This window comes from Trichoderma camerunense (assembly GCF_050948025.1).
Source record: "Trichoderma camerunense strain CBS 138272 chromosome Unknown V8C40scaffold_7, whole genome shotgun sequence".
In the NCBI taxonomy this organism is placed as follows: Eukaryota; Fungi; Ascomycota; class Sordariomycetes; order Hypocreales; family Hypocreaceae; genus Trichoderma; species Trichoderma camerunense.
Window position 1 is genome coordinate 403136 of NW_028145363.1, and position 23259 is coordinate 426394.

The 23259-nt window shown below is 48.2% G+C and overlaps 8 protein-coding genes across 8 annotated transcripts in view; 4 read left to right on the forward strand and 4 right to left on the reverse strand.

The window, feature by feature from the left end:
• Window positions 1-77: 77 nt before the first annotated feature.
• V8C40DRAFT_242387 (class I SAM-dependent methyltransferase) lies at window positions 78-1589 on the forward strand. The gene is made up of 2 exons (XM_083215208.1): window positions 78-362; window positions 421-1589. The coding sequence occupies exon 2, from the start codon at window positions 582-584 to the stop codon at window positions 1470-1472; it is 891 nt and encodes a 296-aa protein (XP_083074094.1). The 5' UTR covers window positions 78-362; window positions 421-581; the 3' UTR covers window positions 1473-1589.
• V8C40DRAFT_242389 (NAD(P)/FAD-dependent oxidoreductase) lies at window positions 1436-3312 on the reverse strand. The gene is made up of 3 exons (XM_083215209.1): window positions 2269-3312; window positions 1908-2210; window positions 1436-1841 (listed from the first exon to the last, which is right to left on the reverse strand). Exons 1-3 carry the CDS (start codon window positions 3103-3105, stop codon window positions 1659-1661), a joined length of 1323 nt encoding a protein of 440 aa, XP_083074095.1. The 5' UTR covers window positions 3106-3312; the 3' UTR covers window positions 1436-1658.
• A 269-nt stretch (window positions 3313-3581) lies between these two features.
• V8C40DRAFT_201384 (uncharacterized protein) lies at window positions 3582-4735 on the reverse strand. The gene is made up of 2 exons (XM_083211985.1): window positions 4087-4735; window positions 3582-3977 (listed from the first exon to the last, which is right to left on the reverse strand). The coding sequence occupies exons 1-2, from the start codon at window positions 4481-4483 to the stop codon at window positions 3646-3648; spliced, it is 729 nt and encodes a 242-aa protein (XP_083074096.1). The 5' UTR covers window positions 4484-4735; the 3' UTR covers window positions 3582-3645.
• Window positions 4736-6144: 1409 nt separating this feature from the next.
• On the forward strand, window positions 6145-8076 carry V8C40DRAFT_242393 (uncharacterized protein). Its single transcript, XM_083215210.1, has 3 exons — window positions 6145-6949; window positions 7019-7481; window positions 7546-8076. Exons 1-3 carry the CDS (start codon window positions 6276-6278, stop codon window positions 7918-7920), a joined length of 1512 nt encoding a protein of 503 aa, XP_083074097.1. The 5' UTR covers window positions 6145-6275; the 3' UTR covers window positions 7921-8076.
• Window positions 7987-10036, reverse strand: V8C40DRAFT_242394 (major facilitator superfamily domain-containing protein). Its single transcript, XM_083215211.1, has 3 exons — window positions 9703-10036; window positions 8405-9596; window positions 7987-8339 (listed from the first exon to the last, which is right to left on the reverse strand). The coding sequence occupies exons 1-3, from the start codon at window positions 9851-9853 to the stop codon at window positions 8180-8182; spliced, it is 1503 nt and encodes a 500-aa protein (XP_083074098.1). The 5' UTR covers window positions 9854-10036; the 3' UTR covers window positions 7987-8179.
• A 320-nt stretch (window positions 10037-10356) lies between these two features.
• Window positions 10357-12249, reverse strand: V8C40DRAFT_242395 (NADP-dependent oxidoreductase). The gene is made up of 3 exons (XM_083215212.1): window positions 11461-12249; window positions 10902-11405; window positions 10357-10839 (listed from the first exon to the last, which is right to left on the reverse strand). The coding sequence occupies exons 1-3, from the start codon at window positions 11639-11641 to the stop codon at window positions 10475-10477; spliced, it is 1050 nt and encodes a 349-aa protein (XP_083074099.1). The 5' UTR covers window positions 11642-12249; the 3' UTR covers window positions 10357-10474.
• Window positions 12250-15987: 3738 nt separating this feature from the next.
• On the forward strand, window positions 15988-17175 carry V8C40DRAFT_201422 (RTA1 like protein-domain-containing protein). Its single transcript, XM_083211986.1, has 3 exons — window positions 15988-16496; window positions 16551-16961; window positions 17020-17175. The coding sequence occupies exons 1-3, from the start codon at window positions 16117-16119 to the stop codon at window positions 17144-17146; spliced, it is 918 nt and encodes a 305-aa protein (XP_083074100.1). The 5' UTR covers window positions 15988-16116; the 3' UTR covers window positions 17147-17175.
• Window positions 17176-22003: 4828 nt separating this feature from the next.
• The window catches only part of V8C40DRAFT_286635 (uncharacterized protein), a gene marked incomplete at both ends in the record, with an annotated part of 50101 nt that continues 48845 nt past the window's right edge, over window positions 22004-23259 (forward strand). Inside the window, 3 exons of the mRNA XM_083222551.1 lie at window positions 22004-22515; window positions 22600-22957; window positions 23028-23229. Coding sequence (XP_083074101.1) covers window positions 22004-22515; window positions 22600-22957; window positions 23028-23229 — 1072 coding nt within the window. The remainder of the gene's footprint in view (window positions 22516-22599; window positions 22958-23027; window positions 23230-23259) is intronic.

Consider the following 23259-nt stretch of genomic DNA (forward strand, 5'->3'; position numbering starts at 1 on the left):
ACAGCTAAGCAGAATGAATCATTCTTGCAATCAGTCCCTTTTTGCTTATGTCCTGCCACAATGGGCCTGGCCCAATAGCACAATCCGCCACACAGTTTCTCCAGCGGGAAAATTTCCGCATCTTTTCAGAATGATCTAATGTCGTATGAATATTTGAGGTATGGATCTGTGAGTCAAAGCTTTCGCAGGACATTTTTGGCTCTCATCAGCAAAAGTCCTTTTGTCACGTTAGCCCGTTCTGGCACAATAGATGACTGTGCTAAGCTGGAACTAGAGCTAGAAGGGTCTCGAGATCGAGAGATAATAGCGCGGGGTATCACTAATCTAGCCTCTACTTGGTGTGGGATGCTCTCAAACTGAAGGTGGGATATCCATGACTCACAGTCATGATCATTAGTAACATTACTAAATGGGGAATAGGGGAAGAATGCTGAGATGAGACAGTTCAACAACAGATGAAAGAGGAGAATATTGACGTGCGAGGAAGAAGCTGAAACAGAAAATTGGGATATAATAGAAGAAGATGAAGACACAATCTCACAGAAGGCTCTCCATCGAATCAATCGAAACATCAACCGAAAATGTCTTCCTCTGCTTCTTTTGAGCCCATGCCGGCAACGGCCGCGGCTACAATTGCAAAATATCACATCATCACACCAGATATCGCAGGTCTTTTGGAGCTGGAGATTAGCCAGGCCGAACATCGCGTCAACCTCATTAACTTCTGGCAAATCGCTCCAGGCAGCCGCGTCCTCGAGATCGGATGTGGTCAAGGCACAACTACTGCAGTCCTGGCCGAAGCCGTCGGGCCCACTGGCCATGTTGATGCCGTAGACCCCGGTCCGCCAGAGTATGGATCTCCCTGGACACTTGCTCAGGCCCAAGAGCATCTCTCGGCCGGCGTGGTCGGTGACCGCATTTCGTGGAACTTTGCCGATCCGATCGACTACCTGGCTGAGAATGCCGACAAGTCGTGGGATTACGTTGTCTTTGCCCACTGCATCTGGTACTTTGATTCGCCTGCCACGCTCACCAAGATGCTGGGCGCCTTGAGGGGACGAGCCAAGTCTCTTCTCGTTGCGGAATATGCTCTCAAGGCGACGAAGACGAATGCCCTGCCGCATGTTCTTGCTTCGGTGGCCCGAGCCACTCTCGAGGCACACAACAAAAAAAGTATGGCCAATATCCGCTGTCTTTCCAGCCCCGGCGCCATCAGTGACGCTACAAAGGAGAACGGCTGGGTTCTTGATGAGGAGACGATTGTGGTGCCGGAGGAGGGACTCTTGGATGGCCACTGGGAGACGAGCACTGTCAAGAGTCCCAAATTTTTGGATGAAATTGAGAAGAAGGTTGAGGATGTGAAAGTCAAGGCGCTTTTGCGATCTGCTAGAGATGGCGTTATTGGAGTTTTGGACACTTTTGGATTGAAGAAGTCGTGGACTATGGATGTTTGGGTTGCCAAGTTCCACTGAAAGCGAAATAATTATGTCGCGAGAATGTCTATGATCTATTTGTTTTTATCATCATAGCAATTCAAACTCTATTGCAAGAGTTCATAGCGAAGAAATGCCCAAAGATATATCTTATTACTCCCTCTCCCTCCATTGTAAATCTTGAAGGAAATAAAGTACACTCCCCAGGGCTCCGTATCTGGAATATTATACAGGTACTTTGCTGGAATCTGCCTCTGCCTCAGCTGAGTGATCATCCATGTATTTGTCTTCAAATGGCTTCTCTCCCATGCGCGACCAGCACATGGCAGACATAAGAGCCTCGTCGGTTTCCTTTGATGGAAAGAGTAGCTCAGATGTGCCATCCCCAAGGTGCGTAACTGATCGATCCTATAAAACCCCATTTTTTAGCAAATGGAAAAAAGAGCGAAGGTTTATTCCAAAATCATAACATACCAATCCTAAGGTCAGCTTAATTATCCCGTCTACCCATTGGTTCTTGTAGATGTGCCGAGGCTTTTTGCCTGCAACTGCAAGAATAATATTTTCCGCCACAACAGTTGCTTGGCGCGTTCCTGATCGAGAGTTGGGATTCGGAGTCTTGGTATCGGCAACGTCGCCGCATGTGTAGACATTCGGTAGAGAATCGTCGTCTATTTGGAGGGTTGGCTTGACTTTGATGTGTCCCGTGGACGAGATCGAGCTGGGAGAAAGGTTGGCAATCACGTCGGAGAGTGGCCTTTGCCCGGCACAATTCATCTATTGTGACTGGTTAGTTCGAGTTACAGGGAATTTTGAAGACGTCAGGTGAATATACATAGAAATCGTATGAGATCTTTCGGCCAGATTTCAGGGTCACTACCTTCGAAGAGGCATCTTCATCCACAACGCGATCTTCGAGAATAAGCTCCACGCCTAGTCTTTCAAGGCCCTCTCGCGCAGCTTTCTGGAGGCCTTTGCCAAAGCGATGCATCACCGCAGGTCTTGAATGGACCAAGATGATGTGCTTTTCTGGATAGAGGGCTTTGGCATCTGTGGCGACCTCGACTCCAGCGGCGCCCCCTCCAACGACGACGACTGTGTTGGCAGACTCGACTCCCTTTTGCATCCCTTGTAGAAGCTTCATTCCCTCGAGCTTGTCTGTAGCATTGACTCGCGATGGAAGGCCATCTTTGACTCCTGCTCCCGTAGCAATGACGAGGAATTCGTAGGGGATTACCTCGCCGCTATCCTGCAGCCTCACAGATGTGCGATCAATTTCGGTGACTTTGTCCTTCACCCAGCGGTATGAGCCCTCTATGGCCCCTTTCATATTGCCCCCATAAGGAATGAAAGCCTTGTGCTCATGGCCTTGGACAACGCAAAATCTCGGAAGCACCCAAGTGAACTGGAAATGACTGTTTGGCTCGATGACGACGACTCGATAAGGACTTTTTGGAGGCAAGGCTTTCGCAACGATTTGAGCCACACGGTAACCTGCAAAAGAAGCACCGACAATAACGATATTGCGAGTCCTTTCCTCTGCTCCTAAAGATCCAAACCAAGAGGCTTGTCGTCGTACGATGGCGGCTCCGAGAACAAGTCGTAGCTCCGCCCAGATAACGTAGAGGGTATAACCCACAACCTTTGTATATAGTCTGGCCTTTTCCAGCATGTTGATCTCAATCGTAGATACTTCTATGGTATCTTGTTAAACAAGGTCAGAAGAGAAGATAGCAAAAGTTCATGGCGCTGCCATTGTCTTCATACGGCCTCGAGGTGAGAGGAAGGGGTGAAAATGCCGAAAAACGCGTGTCGCGATCTCCGGACGGCATTGTCCGAGTCCGACTCGGAGCTGCTCGAAGCACATGCGAATCTTCTTGTTAAAGCCATGGCTTGCAGGAGCTCGGGCGTGCCAAGCGGCCGATAGAGCAGTGGAGAGAGAATCCTTGGCCGCTGGTCTAACGCTAGCAGATGCAACTTCAGGGATGTTTTTTGATCAAATGTGGACCAAGAAAAATTATCAGATGATCTGATAATCGCGCATCCATCTCTACTTGGCAGCTCATGTCCTTGTACAGGTTGCTAGTAGGTGCCGTATTTGTTTCCACTTTTGAGAGCCAAATGCAATGAATTAGAGTAGTATTTTATCTCAGAGTACATGTTAACTCCGGCTATGAGAAAATGAATTATTAATGCCAACATCCTGCACCCTCTATGCTAGTTTTGGTGCAAGATCCGAGCCTCCAAATTCAGGATATCCCTTGGACTTCCATTCTGCGAAGCTCATTCCTCCGGCAAGAGACGGCATTTTGATCATAAGAGGGACCTCGATATCTTCCTCAGTCCCCAAGACTTCAGCTTTATGTATAATCTTTTCGTCAAGTAGCTCAAAGCCCATCTTCTTGTACAAGCCGACTGTCGAAGGGGATGATTCAAAGTAGACGGGCAAGCCAGCCCTCTCACCCAGATCCAGTCCCCATTGCACGAGCAAGGCGCCGGCCTTGCGTCCTTGATGCCTCGGGTCGATGCCGATAACGTGGCAATCTAAACAAAAGTTCGGGTGTCATTAGTGGGAAAGTTGTTTCGCTTGGCATGCAACATCGCCAACAGCTGAGGCTGAAAATGTGGACCGAACATGGGTAAATTGACTTACAGATATAGCGTTTGCCTCCAAACAATCTTTCCCTCACCTCCCATAACGGATTCAGAATCTTTTCCGCCCTCTCGCGTTGCTCTCCTATGAGCCAGGGTACCCCGTGGTTCTTCCGCTCCTCCTCTGATCGCTCTGATAGGTAGACATCTCCGAGAGCCATGCCAATGATCTCTCCAGTGCTCGTATCAACACATTTGAAAGTGTATTGGGACCCGCTGGTATGCCAGTAGGCCAGTGTTCCAGCAGCGTGCGCTTTCTTGAACTCTTCGTCGATCACTCCTGGAAAGAGGATCTCGAGCATGATCTTCCCCATTTGGTCGTTTTGAAAGGCGTTGAAGTAGACATCGTAGACCTTGGGGATGTCTGGGATGAGCGCTGGGAGAACTACTTGAACCATGGTTAGGCTGTTGAGAGCTAATGTTTCGCTATTTCTGAGAAGTTGTATAGCATCGACAATGCATGCTTGAGGATGAAGGGATTATTCGTCATATTTATAGCTTCGAGAACGGCTTTTGAAGGTTCTTTTGAGGCCATGTCTGGAACTATTGACATGATGAAAAGTGATAGCAATCTTGGCATGTGGCGCACGGAGGCCGAGGAATCCAGCAAAACTTCGTTTTTGCGATGACTAGACTCGGTGGAATCGTTCTCTAGTCGCAAAATCTGGCGATACCGAGCGTGCAAAGGCCAACCAAGGCTGACACTCTAGCTTGGAAGACGGGATGAACCTCGTGTTGAGCACCTAGAGCTGGTCAAATTTACTCAATAGCTTCCATTAGCGGCATGTATATCCGAAGGAAGCCAGGATGGGGAGCAAACCTTTAACTCTCCTTGAGACCGGGATAGCTTGCCGATCTCGCTCCATATGGTGGCTCGTGGGTCACGTCAAAAGGCATTAAAGTTATCTGATCCGTTGCTGAATAGCGCCGTCGAATGCAACTTGCGCAGAACATCGGAGTTGTTTCCGGGCGAGTGAGTGATAGCGTAGGCTAAACCTGTGGGAAGCCAGAACAAGAGAATAGGTGAGAGGTAGTGGAAATGTGTGCAGCGGCATGGGAAAATTGCCTACATACCTCTGCATTCAGTACCTTTCCCAGGCTCGAATTTTCTCAGGGATATCTGAAAGTAAAATAAACATCATTAGAGAAAAAATGGTTCCTTTTTTTCTCTCAGTGAAAATGTGAAAGAAGAAGCACATTGTGTTGTGATTGTTCTTGGACTCCCGCAGAGAACAAACGCTATTGACGCTACGGACTTTTTTTGTGAAATCTGTTCAAACCACAAAAGGTAGTCATGTTCGCTATTAATAAATACAGTTGAGGCAGGAAATCCCCCATTTGTAGCCAGATGATCTGGCAAACTGCGCTACTCATGATATCGTTTTGGATATGGGAGCTGGGGGTGTCCCTTGAGCAAAATCACTAACGCGGGCCTCTTTCACTGCCCCTGCAACATCTTTTCCCAAAATGCGACAAAGAGGCTCTCTACAGCAAGACGTGACCACTACGGCATGGCATTTTGATATCTTTCAATCGAGTTGTCAGATAAAATCCATGTCTTACCCTTAATTTCTGGCTTGTGTGTTGTGATATGCAGTGTAAGCGACGCATGCTTACCCCGTACATTGTGCAGGACATGAAGCTCTGAGGTGCAACAGATCGTGTGTCCCATACATGTAGGGATTGGCGTTATTACTGAGATTAGTTGGTAATGTAATGCCCAAGTCAACAACCTGCAAGGGCGCCTTTGAGTTGATTCCTTTGGTTGTCATACAATTGCAACTTGCAATTGACTCAATTCTATCAAAATCCCGTTGTCAAATAAACTTTCCACGTCAATTGACGTTCAACCAAACAAAGGGGTTTGGCTTCTTGCTGTGGCAATGCCTCCAATCAACGTTAAATTATCCCGAACGCCGCTCAAGTTGACAGGTATACAATACTTACAAATGTATGACCCATTACGAGTGCTCGTATGTACTGGGTTCAAGAGACCCTACCCCATCTAGGCATAGTAAGCTGCCTCACCAGCGACATCCCGCCAAAAAATGGAATCCCAGTCTTGAATTGTGGCTGTGGGGGAAGAAAAAGGATCGCGGAATACGAAGTGCGTCTCGACTTTTGGCCAGCTCTCGCGTCTCTGCCTTGGTTCTGGTTTTGTGCAAGGCTTAAGGCCATGTGCAGACAGCAATGGCGCTCTTCCCCAAGCCTGCGGAGTCGCAGCATATCGGGCTCTTCCTCTTGAACAAACGCCTGATCCGCATCTTCATCGGCGTCACCGTCTTCTTCCTCGTCGCCTTTGGGCTTCTCTGGCGCCGACAGCGTGATGTCTTTACGCCAGTGCTGCTGCGGCCTATGGGCTTTGACGAACCGGACGGCTATTATCCATACGAGACAATTAGCGACTACGATCCCGTGTCTCTCGATCCTACCAACAAATCCACCGAGGATCTTTGCGCAACGTTTCCCAAGCACCTGCTCAGTCTCATCCAGCCTGTGCTCAAGATTGGCCATGGCGAGGATCGCACAAAGCTCGATGCGCAATTAGATAGCGTCAGTGCCTGCTTCCGACCCGACGAGTTGCTCATCTTCTCCGATCTCGACGAGCGCATCCGCAACCACACTGCCATCGACATTCTCGCGAATCTTCCGTCCAAGTACTACGATCAAGAGTATAACCCAGATATTGGGAATTATCTTTTGCAGAAGGAATTGAGGCAGAACGGCACGCTGGACAAGGATAAAGAGGCGACGAAGCGCGTCAATGGCTGGATCATTGACAGGTACAAGTTTCTACCGCAGATAGAGCGTGCTTGGCTGTTGCGACCAGACAGGCCGTTTTACTTCTTCTACGAGACCGATACGTACGTACATGTCAACGTTTAAGCAAATGGAATGCTGGAGATGGAGGCGCTAACCATGCTGTTTTGCAGATATGTCGTGTGGGACACGGTATACCGGTTCATCTCAACCTTCGATCCCGATACCCCGGTGTACATGGGCTCCCCGTCGCCTGGACGCCATGATCAGAGCCGCGACGATCTCAAAACTTGGTTTGCCAATGGTGGCCCGGGATTTGCCCTCAGCCGCGCAGCGGTCAAGGCGCTTATACACCGTGACGTGTCACCGCATGGTCAATACAGTGGACCGTCAGTCAGTGAAGAGTGGATAGAGCTGATCAAAGACGAGTGTTGCGGCGATAGTGTTGTTGGATGGACTCTGTGGAATAATGGCGTGGCTTTGCAAGGTTATTGGCCTATGTTCAATCCTCACCCACTGCATGGAATTCCATTCAGCGATCGTTATTGGTGTCAGCCTATCATGACGCTGCACAAGACAACGCCAAAGGACATGGTTGAAGTTTGGAAATGGGAGTTTGGGCAAAGGAAGCAAAATGTATGTGGAGGGTTTCCCCCTTGCTTCGATTTCTCAAGGGTCAAGATCTAACATTTATCTATAGCGCCCATTACTATACTCCGACTACTGGAATTTTCATCAGCCTGGCACAAAAGGTATTTTGGAAAACTGGGATAATGGTGACTGGGATGCCTCCAAGTCTGGCCCGGACCAAGGAATTGATTCATTTGAGAAATGTGAGGAGGCGTGCAAAAAAGACAACACCTGTGTTCAGTGGAATTGGAGAGGAAGGGACGAAAAGGAATGCGTTCTCGCGCGGTCCTTTAGGTATGGAGAAGCGCGACAGCCGGAACAGAGAGACGACAAGTGGGTAGATTTCAAATCGGGCTGGCTCAAGGATAGACTCGACGCATTTCGTAAAGAAAAGCAGTGTGAAGTGGTGGAATGGGTTGGGCCAAGCATTACACGAGTGTTTTGAGCGTTGATGGACACGATGAACGAGCTATATACCCGCTGGCGTGATGCATGGACTTTTATGATTGGATGGATTTTACTGTATAGGATTGATATTAATAGGGGTATGTAGATAAAATACGTATATAGCTAGATCATGTATAACATTATCAATGTCGACATAGTACTTAAACGGAACCTATGAGAACAATGCCAGCCGTCGGGTATCATTTCTATAAGAGAGGCGACGTAATATCCTCCAATCGCAAACAATTTTCTTTTTTTTAGTAAACGTAGCGGAAGTACGGATTCTCCTTGTCCGTGAGGTCTTGGAACGCAAGCTTTGCTCGCTCGGCTTCATCTTCAGGCAAGGCCATTTTCTTCTTGTTCTCAGCTCGTAGGACAAAGTACAATGTGGTCGATGCAAAGATGCAAATAATGTAACTATACACAGCAAGTTAGCCAATTGTTTAATGAAGGTGCACATCGCTTCGGCTAGATCGTCATACCATATTATTAAACCAAGCCATAAGGCAGGATAGTGTCGGCTCTTGGTCTGTGACCAGATGAGTTGCGGGCCAACAATGTTTCCAACGCAGTATGCAACAAAGATTGTCGCGGCCATGAAGCTCTTCTTCGTATGGCCGGCCACATTAGCCATTCCAATAGTGATGATGAGACTGACTGTGCCGCCAAAGAAACCCGTAATAGAGTATCCTACAATAGGAGCGGCAGCATGGTGGCTCCAGGTGCTTTTCCAGATGATGGCACAACCAGCGATAACGGGCAAGCAGGTAAAGATGAGCATAAAAATGCGAACATTGTTGACTTTGGAACCAATGTAGCCGGTGGCCAGAATTACAATGAAACATAGCCCGCCCAGAGGAAACTGGAATAAGATCGATTGGAGAGTGTTCCAGCCGAATGTCGATACGATAAGGGGTCCAAAGCCGCTCACTGCGCCGTTGACTGTGTATGCAGACGCCATCATGATAAAGATCAGGTAAACTTTGATATCCAGTAGAGCCTCTTTAAGCTGAGATGACTTGAACTTCGTGCACCGCACTCCAGTTTGTCCGTAGCGGAGTCTTTCTACGGCCGCGAATCGTTCTTCAGCAGTCAAGAACCAAGCCGATACCGGCGAATTCGGCAGCGCGAAGCAAAAGAGCCCAAAGAAGAATGTGAGTGCGCCACCAAACAGATATATGTACTGCCATCTCTTCAATCCTCCGCCAGTGATCTGAGCAAAACCGTAGTTGAGCGCTCCGCCAATGATGGTAAACAGCCCAGTGCTGCTGAACCACCAGCTTTGCCGTAGCGACTGTTCGGACTGAGTGTAGTATCCCGAAACGATGCACATGAAGCCCGTCGGGATGATGCTCTCCACAAAGCCTAGGAAGAAACGCTGCACAAAGAGGCCTTGCCAGGATGTTACTGCCGCAGTGAGCATGCAGATGGCCGACCAAAGAATGACCACGACTCCGAGGATTCTCCCCATGTCGAAGCGCTGGAGAGCAAATGTCATAGGGTACAGACCTCCCAGCATGCCAAAGTAGAAGAGCGAGGTGGCCCAGCTGAGGCGTCTGGTGTCGACAGTAGGAGGTACAGTTGAGTTGTCAACGACACTCAATTTGAGATCTGTGGTCATGCCAAAGAGGGCAGCTGAGCCGAGAATAGCTTTGTCGTAGTAGACGAGGCCATCTGCGGATACAAAATCATGTCAGTATCATGTCATTTTATTCTCGTCGTTGCAGTCAACTGTCTCAACCCGGCTGTGAGTTGTAAAAAAGTTGAGGGAAAAACTGACATCCGCATATCATTGCTGGGATCAGAAACCAGTCAATCTTCCTGATGGCTCTTGCTTCCACGATAGGATCGATGGCATGTCGCACCTCGCCTACCATGGCAACAGCATCATCCTTGTCAGATGGGCTTCGATTTGCCACAGTGTCGTCCATTGTTGAACTGTTGAACAGCAAGCGAGCCGGCGAGAATTAAAGACAAAGAGACGTCAATCAACCACCATGTCAACGAGGAGAAGGAAAATCCAGATTCTGTCGCAATTAGAAAAATAATAAAAAAGAGCTCTCAGACAGACGGAGCTTAGTGTCCGATTGCGGTTACGATAACAGAATGATATGGCTAAGCTAAATTGCAGAAAAAGAGCTAGGGATGGTGTTCATGATCGTTAATTGGTGGTTGAAGGTGGGATGCATCGGTTAGAACCGGACTGTGTGGAGCTGAGTTAGAATTGAATTGAGCTCTTTTGAACCCACGCCGTGAAGCTCTTTGAAAGTGCCGGGGGCGAATGATGGCCAATCATGGCGTCAGAGAATTTAGTCTCGTTGTTAGAAAGATCCTAGAATCAGTACCCGGCATGAGTGTCTTCGGTTCCATTGAACAAGCCATTCATTCACCGTTGGAATAGAGCTCAAGATAGGTAAGCAGAAATAGAAATATCATTCGCTGCCTGCCAATGCGTCTAGATCATACAAAACTATATACATTTCTGTTCATCGTTATTGAACTCATTAACTCGGGGGGTATTTTGTTTCTTCTTCATCTTTCCTTGCAACATTTTACAACTTGGAGGGGTTCTCCTTGGGGTTCTTGACCTCGACCAGCAGCTTTCCGGTGTTGGAGCCCTTGTACAGGTCAACCAGTCCCTGCTCAGCAACCTGGAGGCCGCCGGGGAGAATGTGCTCGGTCTTCTTGATCTTGCCCTCGGAAACCCACTGGGAAAGCTCCTGGCGAGCCTTGCCGTAGTCCTTGATGTGGTCGAAGACGATGAAGCCCTGCATCTTGATGCGCATGCTGATGACTCTGGAGATGTTGCTGGGACCCTCGGGGTTTTCGCTGTTGTACTGGCTGATGCCACCGCACATGACGAAGCGAGCGTGCTCCTTTGCGCGGGCAAGGCACATGTTGAGGATTTCACCACCAACTGAATAGACATTGGTTAGCGCGGGAGGTTCTTGTATCAAGCGTGATAGCGGATTTGCTTACCATTGTCAAAGTAGACGTCAATGTACTTGGGAGTGGCCTCCTTGAACTTCTCCTTGAAGTCGGCATCCTTGTAGTTCAGGGCGACGTCGAAGCCGAGCTCTTCAACCAGCCACTTGCACTTATCGGCGCTGCCAGCAATACCGACAACACGAGCGCCGTTGATCTTGGCGATCTGGCCAGCAATGCTGCCGGTAGCACCAGCGGCACCGGAAACAACAACAGTCTCGCCAGCCTTGGGCTCTCCAATCTTGGTCATGCCGATCCAAGCAGTGAGGCCAGTCATGCCGAGGACTGACAGCATGTCCTTGGGCTCCCTCAGGCCGGGGTAGTTGGAAGAAGGCTCAAAAGCACCCTCGCGGAGGACGGCATACTGAGTCCAGCCAGTGAAGCCGCAAACGTAGTCGCCAGCCTGGGCCTGCTTGCTCTTGGAAGCAAGAACGCGGCAGACGGAAGCACCACGCATGGTCTCGCCGATCTGGACAGGGGGCACATAAGATCGGACATCTGAAAATGGCGTGTTAGAATTTGCAGAAAATGCGACAAGGACAATGTGAATTACCATTCAACCAGGCTCGCATGGCCGGGTCCAGAGAGAGGTAGAGAGCCTCGACGAGGATCTCTCCATCCTTGATGTCGGCTGAGGTGGGAGCAGGAGAGATCTTCTGCTTGAAGGTGGTGCCGGGAACGATTTCACCGGTGGGCCGCTCGGCGAGAACGATGGAGAGGTTGTCTACAGCCATGATGAAGGTGAAGGTGAAGGATGGTGTTTGTCGTAAGGGGCTTGAGATGTGATGCGCTAGTAGAGATGGGAATGATCTAGCTTGAGATTCAACGACTCGAAAAAACAAATCTGGAGGCGCACAGCTGTCTTTATACTCGCATCTCTAGGTGGCCTAAAGCGTGGCCGACCCTCCAGCTAGCATTTAGCAAGTATCGACAGCGGCGGCGGCGACGGCCTCAAAGCGGGTGTTTGCTCCATTGAACTAGGGATTCAGCGTCTGAAACAGCAACATGGAGAATCCGACCGTCCACGGAGACCCGCATTGCCTGGAGTCGTGTCGTACTACACAGGTCCGTTGTGCTTAGCAATTAGAATTCAAACTTCGTGTCGATGGCCTCGGGACAAGGACGTGGGACGTGGCCCGCAGGGATGGAAACTCCTGCATTGGCTCTATCGAGAAACGTCAAAGGCAAGGGGAACCAAAACCAAAACCGCAGCGATGCAACAGAACGTTGAGAAAATCCCGTCACCAGCGGCTCCCCACAAAGCCACTAGGGCCCGCCATTTCGCAATGGGGATATTCCTCCGGTGCGGAGTTCGCTTTCGCCGTCGAGTGCAGCTCCGAGCAGATGCACCTTTGTGTCTTTCGGCCGGCCGGCCGAGTCCTTCTTTTAGAAAAGAGCCCGGCTGCAGGCTCACTAAGTCCCGTCTTTGCATAATTATGGGGGAGAGGCGAAGATACCGAGGTGTTTTTCGGTGTCGAGAAGCGGCAGCCACAAAGACATGGATGGCATGGATCGAGCCGCAAGGGGAGACTCAAGCCCGGGACTAGTTTTAGAAGGAAAGGAGTGGAAAAAGAGAAGCGGCATGTTATGTACAACACTCCGTAGATCCTTGGACTTTTGACCACTTTGCTTTGGACGGCATGTACATACACGCAGCCCTCGCAAAAAGATAGTCTCGGTGAAGATACAGATTCAGACAGTTTCCCGTTTGCGCCGCGCCGCGGCTGTTCCGCCATCGCTCTTGTTTTGACTCGCTAGTGTCCGATCTGCTGGCAGTGACCTGATTGGTAATCGCGGACTTGTGTTCTGCAGCGAATTCATGCTGAAAGAGAAAACGGTCCATGTTTCGGACCTTGTTAATAGTCGCGGAGTTGTGTAGCAAATTGGCTGTTACAATACAGGCACATCTATGTTGTGAGTCTGACAGCATAATTCCTGTCTGTTCCTATTGGATGAACAAGGCGTAAGCATGCATGATCCTCACCTTCAACATCCGCAAAAGGGCCACGGAACGATTATACAAGCAGACATAATAACTCTACAATCAAAACTCCGCTCCTCAAGACAAATGACCTCATGCATCCATAACGTAAACGACTCAATCAGTTTTTAAATGAAGTACATTGGCACAATTTTTTCCCTCCTCCTTATTAATCGAGAGTGACAACGAGCATGACGACAAGGAGAGATTCCTGAAGCCCGGATGCCGAGCCGAGGCCCATCTTCGGCACTGATTCAAGCGCTAAATCGCCCCTGATTGGGGCTCGCCACCATCAAGAGCGGAACAGCTAGCACTTTTCGAGTATCTCAGCTTCATGTTCTTAGAACCATCGAGAATACATCCAGTGGACAATGTTGCTGTATCCGGCATTGCTCCGACATCTCTTTGATTCGTACACCCCGTACCGTCAACTAGTAGTTGGACAATCGAATGGTATTTGATAAACACCATCTTTTAATATTGTCAAGACCAATCCATGAAGCTCATTGTATGTGTGCGTGTGTGCGTGTGTGTGTGTGTGTGACAGCCTAAAGACTGCATGTTACCCAAAAGGCTGTTCAACGTTCAACAACCGAAATTTAATGATTATTGATCGTGCATCAATAATTAATCACGAGGGCAAAAAGGATGCAGGAAGCCGCGAGAAATGTGGTTGGACAGCATCTCGTGGCTGCATGGCTGCCACTCAAATAGAGACGCCAGCCAAAGATAACTTGCAGCAAGGGCTGCTTAGGTTAGCAACACTAGATTGTGCCAAGGTGGAGGCATGTTCCTTCAATGCTTGCACGCGACGCAACGCAACGGTGCTCGTCACAAGCAACAGCCCACCAAGATGTATCTGAGAACATTCATGAACCTGGCCTCAAACTTCAGGCATACCTCCGCCCCCTACCAGCTTGAACAATCCACTTACGTTACCTACATGTAGGCAGGTAGTAACCATCATTATGACTCATGTCATGGATGCGATTCTTCCTTCCAGAATCTCTTCACTCCCTGGCAAGAGCGCGCAGGGATAAGATAACGATTAGTAGAAAGGGCAGCCGAGACTCCTGCGCTTTCAAATGGTGGCGTCCAAAGAGCTATTCGGTACCTGAACGGGTATGCTGAGTCGTGAACCGGTTGCGAGGACATTTCGGCCGAGAGATCGATCACAATGACAGCGTTCTTCCGAAGAGATACGCCATCACTAGTAAGTGGCAACTGAATCTGTACATGGAATCTTGCATATCGCGTAGGATTCCCGCAATCTCCGCCATCCTTCACACTACATATACCCGGACCCTGGTAGACGTTAGGAGTATAGATTGCCGGAACATAAGGCTGACAGTCTTGTGGGGAATATCGCGACCAGTAAAGCGCTGGTATTCCTCTTAGGTTGGAATACTTCCTGAGGCGTTTCGCGAATTTTCGGCTTGAGGCACTAGATCTTGCTAGATCTTGATGGCGGAAAGGTCAGCACTTGGCTGCCGCGAATATATGATTAGGTCCCGCTCGGTGTCGGGAAATCATAGCACTCCGAACGACAATTCGAGAGCATGGTCTACATTAAAATACATTCATCAATGGTGAGATAGAGATCCAAAAAGTTGAGTTCAACGGCTATTTCAAACAGCAAAACTGACCTGTGGGCAAAGGTTGATGGCTGTCAATATGATGGAACGTACACGCTATAACGTTCTGCTTGCAAAGCCCAGTGGCTGCTGCCAGGAGGATCCAAACTGCATCGAACCCCCGGTAATTCGGATTCAGCCGAATACCACCGAACCAGTGGCCTAGGAGCGCCTTGCCAGCACGGAGATTTTCAGCCGCATGTCAATGATTCATCATGAGATTATATACAACATCAGCCCTTCATCAAACACCAATCAGAGCATGAAATAGAGTTCAACGAAGGATCAACGCTTCATGCGATATCAGTCCATTCAGGATCCAAATGGCTAACCTTGCCAAGACAGTCGCGGGGAATCTCTATGGCCTAATGTACATTGCGCGTCTTCGCTTTTCAGCCGCATTTAGTTGCGTCGTCACACAGCAAATGGACGAAGGCCAAGTATTTTCCCGCTGTTGGCACCTTTTTCGCAGCATCATTCCAGATTAGGCACCACGAATAATTCCCGCGGATCGCAGCACCTTCTTCGCGGCATCGTTCCAGATTAGGCACTGCAAGCATTGAAATCCTGTACGGATCTGAATCCTAGACTGCCACGAGAGAGATTGGCACCCGTTCAGCACGACACCTGCTGCGTCCAAGTATTGACAAAATATTGAGGCTTGTGGCGTCTTGGGTAGTCATGGGCTGAAACGATTTCCAAAATGCCAATCATGAAGAGATACGAAAATACGAATCCTCCTATCATTGGCCTGACCCACTTGGGTATCAGGAGAGAAAAAAAAATTGAAGGAGGCTGTGAATCCCGTGTTGCCCCGTATTCCGTTTAGCAGCAAAATCTTGGGCCGGAGATACGATCTACAAAATCGATGCAACGGAGCTTCATATCACGAATCTTTACTGCGCAAAAGGTTTGGCAATTACGACAGATGGCTTGAGAGGCAGCATCGAGTGCGTAGACAAAACTAATCAATATTTAGAAGCGGAAGAATAAACCAAGTTGTTTGTGTCTTTATTGATATGCATTCTGCAGCTTGCGTAACTAATGGGACTAACGATCTGGACCTTCAAAAGTTACTCCGTCCCTCCGATCAGGAGCATCGGCGCAACTTGCTCATATTTGACAGATGCCAGCACAATAAAACAGAGATTTTACATCACACTTTGTAATCAGGGCACTCTCCTTTTGCACCTAATCGAATTATATCAATTCACACAGCCCACCGTCAGCACATACCAGTTTCCATTTCAGTGTTGGTCGTGCTTCTGTTTCGCCGCTACTCCGTTTGCTGTCGTGTCGAACTTGATTGCCTGGAAGACGCTGTTCAGGATATAAATTGAACGTTATCAGGATTCAATATAATTTAGGCAAAATCCTTCAGAGGCAGGAACCTCAAACCATTTGCAGACTCCTTTGGGCATTCTTTCGTCGCCTACACAAGCCCTATTCTCTCGAAGCAGTTCATCGCAATCACGACACACCTATATAGGCAGCACTGCCGTCCTCCCCCTTTCGCGCCGCCCACACGGCCATCTCCAGCAGTACGAACTACACTCGCATCGATCACCATACTTCGACTTCAATTTTATCCATCATGACGACTCCGGGTCAGGGAATACCCGGGACGCCAGGCGGCTATGTTGTGTTCGGCCCACTGGCCAATTGTACTCTCGATGTCTGCCCTGTCGAATGGAGTGTCTACAAGTATCGACCTTCCATCGCTGCCAACTCCGTCTTCATAGCCCTCTTTGCTATAGCCATCAGTATCCATGCATTTCTTGGCATTCGTTGGCGCCAGTGGAATTTCATGACCCTCATGATCTTCGGGTGCCTAGTTGAGATTGGAGGCTACGCCGGCCGTCTTGTCCTCTACAATAACCCTTTCTCTTTCGGCGGTTTCATGGACCAGATCGTCCTCATTACCATTGCTCCAGTGTTTTTCACTGCTGGAATATACATTACCCTATCCAAGACGTGAGTCTACTGTTGATCGAACTATCGTTGATCACCGGCTAACACCTGCCACAGCATAAACTTCTTAGCCCCTGAAGTCTCACGCATCAAGCCCGAGCTATTCTACTGGATCTTTATCCCTCTCGATATCGTTTGCCTTATTCTCCAAGCTGCCGGTGGTGCCATATCTGTAGTCAGCTCTGGCGGTAGTTCAACCGGTGTCGATATTGCCATGACTGGTCTGGGGCTACAGGTCGGCGGCCTGTTCTTCTTCAGCGTCTTGTTCATCGACTACGTGGCTCGCTATGTCCGCAAAAAGCCCTCATCACCTTTGGGAACAAGAATGCGCGTCTTTTTGGGTTTCCTGGGTGCCGCGATTCTTCTCATCTTCACGCGTTGCGTATACCGTTGTTACGAGCTGAGCAAGGGCTACGTTCACTCTAACCTAATCACGGATCAAGGCCTCTTCATTGGCCTTGAGGGAGTGTAAGTACCAGATCTCGTTTCCCTCGATAAAGCGCACTCGGATTGACATTTGCTTTAGCCTGGTCGTTATCGCTTCGTTCTGCCTCTGCGTTGGACACCCCGGTCTCATTTTTGGTCGAGACGAGCCCAAAGCTATGTCTCTTCATACATTCGACGAGTCCACGAATAACGAATCCAAGGCTTAAAGCTATTACAAAATCCTAGAGGGTTCTCAGATTTTCATTCACTTAAAAAGGGCCAAGGCTATAGAAGCTCAAAGGCTGGTGCGCAGTCATTCACTAAATAGCGATTGCATATGATATTAGATTTCTTTGTCATACAGCCTCTCTTTTCCAAAATACGTATTCTTAAATTATTCGCTCTCATCCGGGGCTTCACAAAGGTGGTCCTTGCAGCCTGCATCACAGAGACAACCACAAGCCTCTTCACAACCTGTATTTCGCTTGTCATAGACAAATCCTCCATCTCTGCCACATCTGTAATTATGGGGGTCTCTCCGGCACCATGAGTACCAAACTGCACATTGCATGAAGCAGACACTTTGTGTGCCTTGGTCCACACCGGAAGTAGAGTCTTGGGAAGTAGGAACAGCGCTAGCAGCGGCAAGAGAGGCGAAGAGACCGAGAAGAGCGACTTGTCAGGTTAGTTATATAGCGGCTGCGTGCGCAAATATGAGTAAATACCTGACAACTGCATTTTGATGGCTTTGGTAGATAGATTTGCAAGCTTTCTTTTATGGATAGACGTGATGTGGTAAAAGTTGCCAAATCGTTGAGCGACGATGGCTTCTTATAGCTCGTCTACAGAGCATAATGTCCTTCAAATCGCTTCAGTATGTAGCAAAGAAGTCAAAATTGGGCGTTTGGAATATGCACGCCATACAATCACTGATCATTTGACCAGCCATATGAATGTCATCCGAGTGCCTATTTACATGTGTTGTCAAGTTTGGGGAGGCACTCGGACCCCATCAGTTTGGTGATATCTGCAAGGCTGACATACAGAGACATTTAGGAAGAATGCAGAGTGCATCTTGGATGAGCCAACTAAATTGAACATCATAGAAAAGTCGTATTGAACAATTAATATGTCTCCGCACAAACGACTAGTCGCATGACAAGATGCATCACACAAATGGCACGTGAGGTGTGCTCAATTGCGCCTCTTCGATGATGGCGGGATGCCTCAGAAGTGTGTAATGTCGTTTGTGAAGGCGATGTGCGGTGTGAAGATGAATCCCGTATTATTGTGAATTAATATGGAAGCTAATATCCATTTGACCTAGAGCAAGGGTGATGCATTAGAGGAAGTTATGTCTACCTATGAACTCTCTTTTTTTCCTGCCTGGAATAGAATCCCTATTCAGCACCTAATTATGCTCTCCGGGGTCAAGTGTTACAAACTGCACTGACTACTGGACGAAAATAGTCATAGTAATATACTGGAACTATATATAGCTATAGTAACAGAAAATAACAAAAACGGCAGATATCTAAAGAACAAGCATCTGTTACTTGACAAGTAAATGCCTGTAGTAGTAAATAAACGGCGATCCCTTACATCCGCTTTTGAAGCTCTAACTCTACGCAGGGGCGTTGAATAGCCACCTTGGGGTGCACAGACAATTCTCATTAATCCAATCAACAGAAAAACAGTGCCTCGTGGATTGTCCCCAGTCTCCATAGCTACCAGATAGCTGGACTTTGTTTTGCGGCTGTCTCAGTCATCAGCTGTGGTTTAGCTACGTACGAGTAGACTTGAGCGACTCGAATCAGCGGTTTGATTGAAGTGACAAATGTACTCACTACCTATCTGTCGCAGACAACAAACGCACCAATAAAATTTAATAAGTAACCAGTTGAATGATTCAATACAACAAATTGATAGTTTCTTTCAATTTCTTTCAGTGTTTTGTTCTATACTTTGTCCATATTTTTACAATTGTTCCGGATTCTAGGCAAGGGGGTGTCAAAAATACGGGGATTGGAGAGATTTTTGGCACACATGCCAGAAATAAACGCATATAGAAGTGATCAACATTCGGTATAATGGATGCTCATGTTTTACAAATATGTGCACTTATTCATTTTGCGGTCCTGTTTAATCTGTCACCCCCTTGCTAGGGTAGATGTAGCGGAATTGTAAGCCAGATAGCCCATCATGACAAGGTACAGAGTATTATTTGTGATTCACAATCTGTTTCTGATGATTCATTTCCATTAATCAGTGCCCAGCCCCATCATTGCTGCCTATTTCACGTCCTCGTACCGTACAGTACCTCCTACCAGTACTGCCGTGGGTGCTACATGTAATTACGCTTAACGCGTGGCGACGGTTAGGTTGATGCGTGTCTCAAAGCCAAACACCGATTCGAGTACAAAAAACGTCAACGGGCAGAGACAGGCCGCCCTGGCTTAATCCAGCCTGCAGGAGCCCTAGCGGTGTACCAACCGAAATATCCGGACAGTCCCGTGTCCACTGTGCAACTGCCGCTCTACTCCATGTAACTGATGTAAGTTTTGACAACAACCCATCAGCAAAGGAAGTAGTAGTCCATTGAATAGTAAGAACTCACGACCAAGCCTAGAAAACGCGTAGCTGCCGCAGCAGGGGATCCATGTATGTACACTTACACTTACATGTAGCCTTATGCAGGGCGACAGCCCCTATAGCTTACACCTTTGACCGTGCGCGCACCAATAGAGCTGAACAACTCGATCTGTGATAGCCACCCATAACGCGCCGGAGCCGTTCAACTTCCCTGGCCTGCAACGGAGAATCACGGACGTTGTCCGTGCAAATACCAGAGTCACATCAGCCACCCGCCGACCGGAATGTTAAATGAGCTCATCTGCTGGCTGACCAATGTACGGTTTGCCCAGGCGAGAACCGTCACTGACTGATTGATGCCCTTGTGAGACAAAGTATGAGTGGTCCTATCCGATGTCCGAGACAGTTGTGACGCATGCGAACGCCGGCCAATTGGGCGCTATTAGTGACATCTCTGTCTCACGGCTCGTGCAAGATTAAGTAAAATGATATCTGAGATTGACAAGCGAACGCCTGGAACAAGTGGCCCAGAAATGGAGACGGAGCAGCTGAACCGGGTTCCACGACTGCCTCAGCCTCTTTTGGGTACTAAGTATGCAAGTGTATACTACCTCCTTTGGGTGATCACGTAAATCGTGCATGAGTAGCATTCTTCCCAGATCAAGGCACGCCGCGGTATGATATCGAAATACTGAGCTAGTCTATACCCCATACCTCTCTACTACATACAAATACGTCATCTACCTTCCTACCTGTATACTAAAAGAGCCATGAAAATGGCAGTATTATACTACATATATGGGGGCTAAATCCAATCACTCAGACGGCTGTGAATGATTGACTAATTATGACCAGTCACCCGGTAGTTATGTTGTTCTTTGCTAATGGATATGATCATGATATGCCCTATACGACGCTATGTACCACACAATGCTACGTCGCTAAATCCAGGGCTTATTTAATATCTCGCCGTTGGGTATCGTTTGTATCAGATGACGTGACTATGAGTATTTCATAGTAATGAAGCTTTCTATGTCGTCTTTCACACACGGAAATCCTGGTGCGGATGGGTTTGTAAGGTGACACTTGCCGTGAGCATCCCCGGGTTGGATTGAGCTACGGCTTTTGTGGCACTACTTAGAAAGACAAGGTCTAAACTTGTACGAAGGACTCCTTGCTCTGTAATCCATATATTGTTGTGATTTGCTTGCAAGTATACTAGTAGAGGGCATGCAAGGGGGCGTGCCAAGCTGAGTTCCCTCGACTGATCACCCCGAGGGAGGGCTCTTGGCCACTCATTTCAGCTGTTGGACGATATTGTTTTAAATTGCGCCATGCAGCCACTCCATGGAATAAACGTAAAAAGAAGTGTTATGTGAATATCAGTCTTTTTCCATCCCTATATTAGCCCCCAAGGTGTCAATCATCATCTTGGGTGGTGGCTCTATATGAGAGCTGAGCGAATGCATGAGGAAAAACTTGTTGAAGCTCACCATATAATCTATTGCGTCGTATAGTTCATAGGCTCATTCACTCTGAAAGATCAGACTCAAGTCAAGGGTAGACTGGCATTGCTACAGTAAAATCTGGTAGATCTTGTCCTTGTTACGCAAGATGCAAAAGAGTGGGTTAAGAAAGAGGCACTACCTATGCATACTTGCGCAGGGGCACATCGCTTCTGACCTATAGGATCTTTGCCTCATAGCCTGGACACTGGATAGTAATTGGTATTTCCACTTCTCTCCCGCGTTTTCTTTCTTTTTTCCGGTGAGGCGGATTGTAGCCCGCCGGTAAGCGCCGTGCCGCCCTCACCAATAGGAGATACTCGTTAGGACATACTCCTACGAGATTGCGTGCCTTCTCAAAAGCTGCCATCAGCGGTCGTCAGAAGCTCCATCTTTGCACAATACGCATTTTTGGATGGCTCTTTCAAAGTTTGCATATATTCTGTGGATTATCTTACTTCCGAGTGTATCACTCAAGTAGGTATTTGTAGTGTTGTAGTGGTGTGCTTGTACGCGGGCTTGAAGCAACCGCCCTCGACTGTATCAAGTATCATGAATACGTATCGAAGTTCTGCAGTTGGATTGGTCTTAGATCCCTGAATGATTGTTCATCAAAGGGATTGACGCGCGGGACAATGGCGGTAAGTCGACTGGGGCTCTACCCGTGCACCTGAGCATGGCCGCATCCTCGCAAGTGTTGAAAACTCTGTGAGACATTGACTGACTTGGAGAGCAGGGTACCATCATTGGCTAGGCCTTGGCCTGCTTTGACAGTAATATCACCAAGTATTACGAAGTACTTGTAGTAGGAGTAAGAGTTGTATTGTCTATCCTTGCAAAGAGCTTCCCTTTTATACCATTTGATGCCCACCATCCTCCCACCTAGTTGGTCCAGCAAGCGTCTTGGTCGATACATATACGATTCCGGTTGAATTTACTGTCCATTTTTAATTAATTTGCTTCAACGTACTAATTACAATCTTTAATATGTCTGGAATCATGTCTTCGGCCGAAGAGGCTGGGGCTGGAGGTAGCATCAATGGCTCTATCAACTCCTCCAAGAGCCAAAATGGAACTTCGAATCAGTTTCACATCGCTATCTGCGGAGTTGGTATGCGACTCTCGGGTGGAATCCGCAGCGCCGAGGAGTTTTGGGATTTATTGGCCGGTGACGCGGATGCCCGCGGTTCTGCACCTGGAGCCCATAATGAAGGGCGTGATGTGCATGTCAGCCGATTAAGTGAAGGCCACAACTCCGTTGATGCATCCTTATTCACGACCACCGAGGGGCCAATCAATTTTGGACCATATGGCCAGAAACTCCTCGAAGTTACGCGTGAATGCCTAGAAGATGCATGCGAGGTCAGCTATCGCGGAAAGGATGCGTCTGTAGCTTGCTATCTGGCAATGCCTAGTAATGAAGAATTCGAATCGAAAGAGGTCAGACACACTTCTATCGCGGACTATGTATCCAAACAATATGACTTTCAAGGACCAAGGTAAGCACAGCCCAAACCTCGAGCTGAACCACTCAATCCTCGTTTTCATCAACCCGCGGTGGCTAACCATCAATGATATTTCAGCGTAATGATTGAAGATGCGGATCATTCCGCATCACTGCTGGCGCTTCATGAAGCATGTATCGCTATCAAGAATGGCGATGCCAAAGCTGCTCTCGTTGCGGGCATCAACTTGATGACCGCCGCGGATGCGGATGAGGATGATGCTGAGAGAGAAGCCGTGGTGGCTGTGTTCATCAAGCCAATGAATGACGCAGTTCGCGATGGAAACCCGATTCAATCCGTCATCTGTGCTACGAACACATGCGACGGCCATGAGTTTCGTGAAGCCGTGAATTCAGGAGCAAGTGTCTATGCAGACATGATCCGCGAGGCCTACGATGCCGCTGGGTTGGATCCACGTGATACAGCAGTTATTGAGGTGAGATTTTTCCTGTCGAAATAAGTAATTCGCTTTTATCTTGGAGGAAGTGATAAACTAACAAATGTAGTGTTACGATGCTGGTTTTGCTGGAAACCAGATCGAGCTCTCTGCTCTTGAACGCGTTTTCGGAGGGAGCGATGCCTCCCTTTGCTCTTCTCGCCATGCTTTCGGCGACTCAAAAAGTGCTTCGAGCCTTATTAGTTTGATCAAGGCTATGGTTTCCATAAAGCATCAAACAATTCTGCCTTTTATCCCAGCTGCATCAAAAGGTAAGAATCTGGAAGAGCAATGTTTGCTGG